At 45.6% G+C, this 11,710-nt stretch overlaps 1 protein-coding gene across 1 annotated transcript; it reads left to right on the top strand.

Annotated features, from left to right (window-relative positions):
• Positions 1 to 6,658: 6,658 nt before the first annotated feature.
• On the top strand, positions 6,659 to 11,354 carry LOC133908678 (proline-rich receptor-like protein kinase PERK8). The gene is made up of 8 exons (XM_062350802.1): positions 6,659 to 8,233; positions 8,315 to 8,722; positions 8,812 to 8,895; positions 8,981 to 9,051; positions 9,160 to 9,236; positions 9,354 to 9,501; positions 10,568 to 10,729; positions 10,815 to 11,354. Exons 1-8 carry the CDS (start codon positions 7,348 to 7,350, stop codon positions 10,998 to 11,000), a joined length of 2,022 nt encoding a protein of 673 aa, XP_062206786.1. The 5' UTR covers positions 6,659 to 7,347; the 3' UTR covers positions 11,001 to 11,354.
• The last annotated feature ends 356 nt before the right edge of the window (positions 11,355 to 11,710 follow it).

An 11,710-nucleotide genomic window follows, 5' to 3' on the forward strand; every position in this document is an offset into this window, starting at 1 on the left:
GTGCATAGGTTTCCAGCGTAAACGAGCCGACACGCGCCGATTATAATTTTTTGTTCACGTTGATGGCCTAAATTAAACTTGTATTATTATAGTGTGTTTGGTGCATAGTCAAAACTTGCTACTATTTGCCACATCTAAAATTAGTTAGGTTTAACCAAATTAGGTATCTGTTTAATTCATAGCCATAATTATGACAAGATTCTCTTCCTACTGCTATGGTCTCTCGCATCAGTGACTCAAAAAAGTGTAGCAAAATTTTCTTAAGCGTGCTAAAGTGTGAGAAAGATTTTATCGACTAACCTTGGGTAAGTGTGAGAAAGATTTTATCGACTAACCTTGGGTAAGTGTGACAAAAAATTATAACAAATAATAACAATGTTAGCATATGAACCAAACAAACCTTTAGTCTCACTAGCATGTTGCGTAGGCAGAGAGCTACCCACCTGACACGGACCAGGGCTAGGGGCCTCTTCGTCGTTGTCGCCCCTTGACCTTTGCCTCTCATTTGACACAAGTTCCTTTCCCTCCTTATCCCTCGGTGCTTAGGCACTATTCCTATGTAATTAGCTCTGCCTTGCCTTATTATTCTTTGCAGATCAATGTGTCTACCTAAAGGTGGGATTGGATCTTGTCAATTCAAAGTCCAATTGGACCCAGGCTGCTTTGGACCTAGTTGGATGTGTCTTGTTTGAACTTGGATATCCATCATCATGAGGTCCAATAAAATCCAACATCCATTAGATAGCAAACCGAAAAAGTCCAGTACCCATTGAAACTCGGTGGGACACTTGGTTCTCCAGTGGCCATGCTCTCTCCCCCACCTACTGCTCAACGATGTCCTCTTCTCCATAGGCAGCACTCGTGCCTAGTAGTGGTTGAACAGGCCATGGGTGCCGCAAGGAGCAGTGAGCTACTGTGTGGTGCTGTGTGCATCAGCGTCTTGGTTGCGGTGTGGCCACCACCGGCTCTAGCACCAAGAGCATGCTGATGAGCTTGGCAGTCAAGGTCGTGAGGTCCACGACCATGGTGAGGAGCACCCACGCTGATCGTCGACGTTCGTTGCAGAGAGGAGACAATAGTGAGTGGAGACTGGAGAGCTCTGGCTGGGAGTTCGGGATGAGGGGTCTGCCATGAGCACTTGCAGCTTGGTACTCGAGTTGCATGCGACAAAGACGTTGAAGACGCCGCGCTGCTGTATAGCAATTGGGTTGTCACAGATAAGAGCCGAACTTGTGTGATTATAAAAGTCAAAGCCTAGATTCATTGCTGCTTAAGCGATCCAACCAGTTCTCTCTCCCACCTATTTTTTCTTTATTGCCATGATTGGATTATCATGGATAGATTTGGATTTTCAGGGGTTTGGATTGGATTGGACTCGATTCTAAGCACTTTGTAATATGTTTGGAGTGGACAGTGGGTTTTTTTAGTTGGATATTAACCGGATTTCTCTATTTGGATTTGGATTTCAATCCATCCCACCTTTATGTCCACCTCGATCGGTACAAATGCCAGTCAATACTCAACTAATAAATACGCCGGTTGAATTGGGTAGGGAATTAGTAGTAGCAAGAAAACGGGTACTGATTGGACAATTCATAGACTCAGACACATCTATCATGCTTCATGTTATTTCGTGTATCCAAACAGAGTTGCGAGAGATAAGGTTGGTAGAATTGTATAGGCAAAATTTGTTATAGGACACCTTGAAGTGTGGCTTTTGTTGCAGGATATGATTTTTTTTTATTTCGCTGGTGGACACTCAATGGATATTTGCTTGAAGACATCAGGGACATTAAAATAATCGTTTCCGGTCGAATAGGAGAGAGAAACAGTGGGAAAGGTCAGAAATGCCCTTAGGCCCACCAGATGCGAAAAAAAAGAAAAATTTAGGAAAAATAAAAATTAGGAAAAACCATAAAAATAGAAAAAAAATCAGGAAAATTAGGGGGAAAAAAATGAAAAATCAGAAAATAGAAAAAAATCCGATATCAATTGTAACAATGGCTAAATTTAGACTTGAAATTTTGACCTTTTCAAAACAGAACACGCCTTATATTTTTAAACAGAGAGAATACTTTGTTTTCTTGCTTAGATCTTTAGTATAGATGGACTAAAGTGAGTAGGTTAGTTGCTTAGTATGTCATCACCTCCATTCCTCCTAACAATAATATATGGCATGGACAACATTTGACATGTCACTATTCATAGACTAATATATTCTTCATTTTACTCTTTGGTTTCTACTTAGATTATACTCTCAAAAAGTTAAATCTAGTTTCTACTTAGATTATCTGAAAATAAATAAAGCGGGACTCATGTTTTTCCACTCCTCTACTTTGCGCAACTTCTTACTTAGCATTTTTCGTAACCATCACTACCTAGACAGAAGTAGCGTCCCTCGTTGATTTGAAACCTTGGGATTTAATAGAAAGTTTGAAATCTTGGTGCAAAGATGCTAGATTTTTTTCCTTTTTTGTTTTTTTCCTGATTTTTTTCTTTCTTTATGATTTTTTTTTCTATTTTCCTGATTTTTCTAATTTTTTCCTGATTTTTTTCTGGTGGGCCTGAGGGTATTTCTGACCTTTCTCCCTGTTTCTATGTCATATTCAGTCGTAAACGGTTATTTTAATGTTTGTGATATTTTCTAACAAATATCTATATTTTTTAGTGTGCACCAGCAAAATAAAAAAAATCATATCATGTAGCAAAAACCACACTTCAAACATGTCCTGTAATAAATTTTGCAAATAGTATATGGTTACGAGTAACTCGTCCTAATGAATCGCTTTTGCCGGGCGCGCCTACCGCGTACTAAGATTTTCTTTCACTGAGAAGACATGAGCATAGATCTCAGTCTCAGCCTTGGTGATGAAGAGACTAATGGAGCAAAACCCCCAAAACTTCTTTTATTATAAAAAGTGAAGTACACAAAGAATTGAAAAGGAAACAATTTACTTTGGTTGACATGCATGCTAGCGGAGTAGCAATACTTTACTACACTTTGTTCACTGAGTCCTCGGGAAAAAAAAACATTTGTCCAGTGTTCCAAGATCGTTGCTCGGCACGGTTCCCAGGCTAAAGCAAGTAGGTTATCACAAAGCCCATGGCTTCCAGCCTTACGCAAGCCAGTGGAGCTGATGGCCGCCGAGAAAGATATTGCCTGGTACTCGTGGGGAGAACGCGGAGCGGGGCAAAGAATCCCATGGGCAGGCAGGCAACAACCTGACGTCCTGACCTCGTGAGCAAAATGGATCGATGGGGGCTGACCTCATTTTTATCCGCACTCGTTGCCGATTTGCCTCCATCTCCAGCTTCGAGCCGGCGCCCCGCGCCCGGCGGTAGCCACTAGTAGCTAGCAGGCGGGCCACGCCCAAAAATGGGTCGGGGACGAGCGATTTCCTCCGCAGTTTGTCCCGGGCGGACGCGGTATTTTGGTGCGGTTGCGGTGTGGCCGTGACCGTCCCCGTTCTATCACGCACTCTCGCTCTCGGCGGGCTGTGCCTGTGGCTCGCGAAGGAGTTGTGCTTGTGTTCAGATCGCTCAATGGCCGTAGCCGTCGGGTCGTCAGTCGTCACCTGGGCTCCACCGACCGGGGCGGCGCATTTGTCTATCACACCGGGGCCCTGCCTACGCGGCACCCCGCCACGCACCCTAGCTAAGAAGCTAGGCCTGACACGCTCACCCCCACCCCCACCCCACCCCCCCCCCTTTGTTTTCTCCTTTGTTCTACTCGCTGTTTGTTAATTACCTTTTGGAGGATCCATTCCTTTTCAGCTCGTTGCTTTGGGTGTGACTGGCTTGTACGGTGTCTTGATAGCTTGAGAAAAAACATACTGAATAAAGTTATATTTGTTAAAAAAATATTTTTGTTAGTTGTATTTATTTAGACAGACTGAATTGAGTTTTTGTTTGATTGGTTGAATCAGATGTAATAATTAATGATTATTTTTATAAAGATTATTTTGTGACACTGGTCAGTGAGTCTGTCTGTATGAGTGAATGCAACAACCTATATGGGTTGAGTTGTTACAGATGTACATTTGTATCCATCAAACCAAGCTAAAATAGTGCATACGAATAACTAAAAATATTTTTTTTGAGATTATATGCATAAGTCAAGTCTAATTGTATGAAATAACTAATCACACCTTTTGTATATGCAACTTGCATGCATGATTGTACAGATGCTGTTGGGTAAACTAATAAAATGTGAACAGCTATTCAATCAGCTCTATTTTAATTTTATGCCAAGGAATCGCGTAAAGCTTGTCGATATGGGGCATATTGTTCTCTTGTACGAAACTACGAATTACGAAGTGTTGAAAGTAGTGTTGTTCGATCTCTTGACGAAAATTGGTCCTTCGGTCAGGATGTACGAACTACATACGAGTGCTTCAAAAGGGTCACCAGAAAAAATGTGTTCCTTTCGCACGATGTATGACGTATCCTATACAAAGGCGAGATTCGTATCTTCATTCGGTTGTATACCCAGTATTTTAACTTCTATATAGTCTAAGGCAGGAACTACACCGATGTACTCGGTCACTGGCCACAAAAAGCTTCATCCCTTCCCTATCAATGTAAGCAACTCGGTTATGGTAGGAATGGTCCTGTAACAATCACAAGAAGAGAGTAAAAATGGTGTTACCTCGCTAGAGTACTGTTGTATGTCGCTCATTGAAGAATAGGCTTGTTCATTCCTGGATTTACTTGTGCAAAAGAATTTTTAAATTTTTGTGAACTAGCCCTAAAAAGAAGCTGTGAATTCTCTGTACTGAAAGTGCCATTAAATGAACAGAAAATGAATATTTATTCGGTGGTCGCTACCCGATGACTTGCTCTGATTTAAAAACAGTACGAGCACTGGCATCTTCTGAACCCCCTCTCGGAGCAATGGCCTGTTTGGTAGAGTCTGACTAAATATTGGTTTATGGTTAAAGTCAAGGTCATGTTACATTAGAGTTAAAAAGATAATGTTTAGGGGCAGTACCAAAATCAGAGGGGAAATGGTGTTTGTATTAAAACCAAATTAATATTAGTCCGAACTACGAGTATGACATGTGTGGTCCATATATCATAAAAAATTTAACATCAAAATATAGCCATGTTGAATTTTGAATTGTTGAATTAATTGCAAGGGATCCAAAAGTGAAAACGGATCATAAATCAGATTCATCATTTAGGAAATATTCACATTTGAAATTTGTTGTTCCAAAGACCGATGCATTTAACTCAATGAATCAAAGAACGTCACCTCAGTAGCAACTGGACAAGCAGCCAAGCCTAATTATGTCGGCCGATTTGTGCGCTCAGGTTTTGTCCAAGACTTGATTTAGGCTTGTACAGAGAAGGCCAAATTTTTATGGACAGCACCAAACTATGACCTTCAACCAAATAAAGGACTAAATACCTAGGCAGAGCTAAATTGTGGCTTGGCACAATAAAGCCTGTAATCAAACACGCGCTTAGATAAGAATAGTGATTGCAAAACCAGAATATGTTGGGAGGTCAAACTCATTGTGCCAGGTGACGACGAATGACATGGTCTGATCTCCGATCCATTGGTACTGTCATAGTGGTGGACGGTACGGTGGCGGAAGGAGTATGGGAGTGGATGAGTAGTCGCTCGGAATCGGTAGACTTAACTTATCAGAGCGTCCATTTCATCCCCCAAAGCGTGCTGCATGGGCAACAGGGAGGCACGTACGTCACACCAGACAACCCAAAAGGAGCAAATGCGCTGTGATCCACAAGACCACAAAGATCATAGCACATCATAGTCACCTTCTGAAGAAAAATGAAACACCATAGTCTCAGAATAGTGGGAGGAAGCCAACCTTCGAAAGAACAACAATACGTTTAAGATCCACCGAATTTAAATCCCAGTGTACAAATTAGCCTAGATCACCATGTGTCTGGGGCTTAATTTTTTTTTTTGTGGTGGCAGGCGACACACGTAAGTTTGCATAAAAAAGCAAACAAGATCAACTATAAACTGATCGTGTCGACCAAATTGTTTTTTCTGTAGAGGTATATTCTTTTGGAGAAAATTACACATGCTCATATTTTCTGCATGCAAACTCACACCAATGTGATTGCAAGAGTAGACCAAACATGAAACGCTTGCACTATCAACTGATGACCAGTGTAGTTCTTTCTTTTGAGATGATGTTCAGTGTGTTTTACTAGGAAATGGTCCCCAACAAGAATACCACGAAATCCAACCCCAGTCATAAAAGCTACCCAAAATCCAAAGATCCCCCAGGGCCCCGCACCTTACCTCAAACGAAAACACCACCCGAGAAACTGTGCAAGCCTGGACCCATTTTTAAAACTGAACTCCACGTAGCCCACCACCAGCCAGCGTTGCCCGCGCCATCGTGCACCGTAAACTACTAGTCTACTGCCCCTACTGGTCCTGCCTGCGCTCCAGAACGCTACAAGATGAACTTGTTCGGCCCATTTGCCCCGAAACCACCCGCTCGGCGCCATTCGACACAGCACCCGGCGCGGCGCGGACGCCGAGGCGGGTGAAGGGGTGACTAGCCTCGCGCCGTCGCGCGTGCGCCGTGCGGTGCGGCGTTGCGCGTCTTCCCACCGTCGCACGGTTTCCACCACCACACCGCACCGCACCGCGGGGCGGGGCGCCGAGCCAAGCCGAGGGGAAGTGGTGGGTGTGGAGCCAGTAGCGACAACATGCGCTAGAAATACTACCGGCTTTTTTAGATTTTCTGCCCGCCTCGCCCGCAACCCGATGCTGCTGTACTCCTTGCTCTTCTCAGTCCAGCTATTCCCCCATAGACTTCGCACCAACCCCTCGCACACACCGAAGAGAGGGAAAAAAAACTTCTTTTTTCGGAAAAAGGAGAGAGCGAAAATAATACTCCTCCTCTACTGTCCAACCGCTGACATCAAGGCAGGACAGGCAAGAGAGACGAGCTCGGCGTGGTGAGGTGAAGCTTAGGGAGTAGCCAGCTGGCTGCATTGCATTGCATTGCATTGGACGGGAGGGATCGCTGCCGCCGCGGGGGCTCGGATCTTGGCCGCCTTGGCGCTCGAGCAGCTTCGCAACTGCTGGTTGCTTGGTTTGGTGGTTCGCCCATTGGCGGCGAGGGTCCAGCGCGGCGTGATCTGGCGCGCGGCCACTTGCGTTAGGAGGCCTGGATCTTGAGGCGCCCCTGTCGCCGCCGCAAGCGTCCGGGGGCAGTGGGCTCCGTCGCCACAGTTCACTGAGCTGCCGGCTGGGTGCGGCGGGCGGGAGATCTGACCGTCGGCGCGGAGCTGCAGATCCCCTGCCTGCGTGGGCACGAGTCGTTGTTGTGGAGCTTCTTGCGGGCGGTGGTGGCGATGGGGTACAGGTACGTGGATCCCTTCCTGCCCCCGCAGCAGGCGGCGGCGTCTGCGTACGTCGCGCCGGCGGACGGGCAGCCGCAGGCGCCGCGGCCGCCGGGTTGCCCGTACTCGTCGTCAGCCTCGGCGCCTCCCGTCTCCGCGTCATACCATTCTTGGCCTCCGGCGACGTCGCCTCCGCCCGTCAGTAGCCCGCCTCCTGGATCCCCTCCACCAGAGCCATTGCCATCGTCGCCGCCGCCACTGGTAGCATTGCCGCCGCCGCCGCTGGCATTGTCTCCTCCCCCACCTGACGCGTCCCCTCCATCGCTTCCGCCGTCGTCCCCACCCCCGTCGCCACCTCGAGTCGAGGTGAGCGCCCCGCCTCCCCCGCTAGCGACGGACCAGCCGCGCGTTCAGCCCCGAGTGTACCCGTCACCGCCACCGCCATCCCTTCCCCCGCCGCCGCCTCCCAACGTCTCGCCGCCGTCGGCGCCTCCATCCGACTCACCGTCGCCATCGCCTGCTCCAGCTGCACAAGCTCCAGCTCCCGTGCGGGTTGCTGCCTATTCGCCTCCCCCGCCAAGAATCGCATCTCCACCGCCTCCGCACTACCACGTCAAGCCGCACTACGTGATGCCACGCTCGCCCGGGAAGTCGCGTTCGAACTCGACCCACGCAGCTAGTGGCAGCGGCAAGAACATCGAGATATCCAGGGAGGTGGCCACCACCATTGTAGCACTCGCTGGTCTCGCCATGCTCAGCTTTATTGGCGCCACCATTTGGTTCGTCAAGAAGAAGCGCCGGCGGATAGAGCCTCCGGCGACACTGCCCACACAGCAACCAGCTCCCCCGCCACCGCCCAACTACATCCCATCGTCCGCTGGATCCTCACTGGCATCCGGTAAGAGCACAAACACTGGAGTTTATTATGCATTTTCTAATTTTAGACATCAAGCTGATGTGAATTATTTGTGCTGGCCAGATGGGTTCTACATTAGATCACCGGGGTATCCTTTCATGAGGATCAGTTCTGGGAGCCATGGATTTCCATACTCACCGGCCGACTCTGGTATAGGGTACTCCAGGATGCTCTTCACGCCAGAGAATTTGGCAGCAATCACAAATGACTTTGCAGAGGAGAACCTTTTGGGAGAAGGTGGATTCGGGTGCGTGTACAAGGGTATTTTGCCAGACGGTCGCCCTGTTGCTGTCAAGAAGCTCAAGATCGGGAATGGGCAGGGCGAGCGTGAGTTCAAGGCTGAAGTTGATACTATCAGCAGAGTACATCATAGACATTTGGTTTCGCTAGTAGGCTACTGCATCTCCGATAGCCAGCGGATGCTTGTTTATGATTTTGTTCCCAACAACACGCTTTACTACCACCTCCATGGTGAGAGTGTTTTCTTTCGGCAACTTCATTGGCGCAATCTACTTATGCATTGCTTATCTGATCATTAAATTTGACCTCTTAAACTGCAGTAAGTGAAGCAGCTCTTGATTGGCGAACGAGGATTAAGATTGCAGCTGGAGCAGCTCGTGGAATTGCTTACCTGCATGAAGATTGTAATTTTTTGTGGCTAAACTACTCCTTCAGCAATTCCCAAAAGTAGGATGTTTTTCTTAGTATTTCTTTGTTTTTATTAATCAGGTCATCCACGGATTATACATAGAGATATTAAATCATCCAATATTTTATTGGACAACAGCTTCGAAGCTCAGGTATGTTGTTAGTGTATGACTCTGAAGTCTAAGAGTCCAGCATTTTGATGTGATTTTTTTTATCATATTTATTGTCTAAATTTTTTATCTACTATGGAAACTATCCAGGTTTCTGATTTTGGACTTGCAAGGTTAGCGGCTGATTCCAATACACATGTCACCACACGTGTCATGGGGACATTTGGGTAAGTAATGAAGCATATTGGCACCATCTTGCAATCTTCGGAGTTTATTGGTTAATCTACGATCTATTTCTGATCTAATTAACTGTTTACAGGACTAATATGGTATATCATCTGCAGGTACTTGGCTCCAGAGTATGCATTGTCCGGCAAGCTGACAGCAAAATCTGATGTATATTCTTTTGGAGTAGTTCTTTTGGAGCTTATTACAGGAAGAAAACCTGTTGATGCTTCTCAGCCACTGGGAGATGAGAGTCTGGTCGAATGGGTGAGTTCGTTTTTATAATATTATGGGCTTATTGTAGGTCCTAAACTGTGCATATTGTATGTCACACACACACATACACACACACACACACATATATGATTGAGGTCGTCTTACAAGTGAGAAGATCTATAGTTACGGGGTTGAGATCCACAAAAAAAAACATGATCGTGTTGTCAACTCCAATGGATATGTCTACACTGCCCAAGCTTGGGCTGTTGATTTCCTGTTCCATGTATGTTGATTAATGTACATTAAGTTGAGGTGAAACTTCTCAAATTTAAGGTCTGGTATCATGCAGCCTCTAAAGCTCTGCTGATGCTTTCACTAGTTTATTCTTTTCCGTTAAAAGCTGAACAACCCTTATATCTCTTTTATGACATGGGCCTTGCTTCTGGCCGTGGCTGCCTAATATGTTTAGTCCTTTCATTGGTCCTATTTCCATAGCACGTCGACCAAGCGATCTGGAGAGAACCAGTTTGCAAAAGGTCCCAGAGAATGTAGCTTTTATAAAAGTAGGCAACCTGATAATTCTTCCAGAGTGGCACACAAAAAGTGGCTGGAATGCTAGAGACTAATTTAATGTCGTCTTCATGCCGTGGTTCGTCATGAAAGAAGCTAGATGGGAACTGGGCAATGACCCAAGCAGTGTGAAGCAGGACCAAGGGAAAGACACATTATCATATACCTATTGAGATTGTTAATCGAACTGACACATTACACAAACAATGCCTAATTGATCTAAATACATTCCTTCTGGATATTGTCCGGTGTTAAGGGTTTCATGTTAGCTTAATGTATTTTGTATATAACAAAAGAAGCTGGTGATGCTAATGCTTAGTTTTTTGAAGTAGTTGGAAAGTCAATATATCTGTTATGAACTTATGAACAAGAACATGGATGTTGAATGTAATCAAGCAAAACAGGTTGCAACAGAGGCTGTGGGAGCTTTTTTTTCCCAATACAATTTTCTATTTAAGCATTTTCCATTGTGTGATCGTAGCATTGGACTTAGGACAGGTTTACCACTGTTATGATCTCAACTTTGTGCATGCTGGAATATTTTCAGGCTCGACCCCTTCTGATCCAAGCAATCGAAGATCGGAAATTTGGGGACCTTCCTGACCCAAGGATGGAAAACAGGTTTGATGAAAATGAGATGTTTCATATGATAGGAGCTGCAGCTGCATGCATTCGACATTCCGCAGCAATGAGACCGCGGATGGGGCAGGTAAAAACATGTTTCAGCATTTACTTAATTACTGAATGTCTGACACCAAAGGACCAAAATGTGACTTAGTCCCTTCATCTCTCAGGTGGTTAGAGCACTAGATAGTTTAGCAGACTCTAACTTGAACAATGGCCTTCAACCGGGCCGCAGCGAAGTATTCTTAGAACCGCAAACCGAAGAGATTAGATTGTTCCAGCTGAGGGAATTCGGCAGCCGGGATTGTAGCGACGAGTTGAGCCAAGCTAGCTGGAGAAGTCGAAGAGATTTGTGAACAGATTCAGAACAAGAGCATTAACATTTTTTTGGTCATTCTTTACATGTAATTATCTCTTTTACATGTTTTTCCCCCTCCCTGAGGCAATTCTTGTTCCCCACGGAATAAATTTTGCATTCTTTCAGGAGATAAGTAAATCCTCTTTTTTCAATGAAGAATATAAAGAAATGTGGCTCCTGGCATTCTCTGATAAATAACAGTCTTGTTATGCTCGTTCACTGCTTTTAGAGCAGCCAGTGGTCAAATTGCTGCCCTGGCACTGCAAGTCTCTGTAAGGATAAGGCTGTAAAGCTTACTGGTGGTTGCTTAGAAACTCTTCAGAGTCCAGGAGCTGTTTTGTGCACAAGTGCAATCATTGGTACGTGCTAATGCTGCTAATTTTTATTTATGAATTGCATGCACCTTGCACTCAATTATTTCGCACCCTCCGTTTTGTCAAAAAGGCTGGGCACATCATTGAGATTGGCATGGATCCCATCTCTCGCGCATCTATTCGGTCGATCGTGTTAACGCGCTCGCAATAATTTGGACCGGCAGCCACATGATCGAAAACCGATGGCAGATGGCAATGTCTTAACAGAAAATAAGCCTTACGATCTGCGTGGACGGAGCGACTACACTGTACTTTGGTCGGCCGGTGTCGCTATTTTTTTCCTTCCCCCTTCGTAACGTTCTTTTGGGTGGCCTGTGACGGGCCGAATTAGCAT

This window comes from Phragmites australis, chromosome 2 (genome assembly GCF_958298935.1).
Source record: "Phragmites australis chromosome 2, lpPhrAust1.1, whole genome shotgun sequence".
Taxonomy (NCBI): Eukaryota; Viridiplantae; Streptophyta; class Magnoliopsida; order Poales; family Poaceae; genus Phragmites; species Phragmites australis.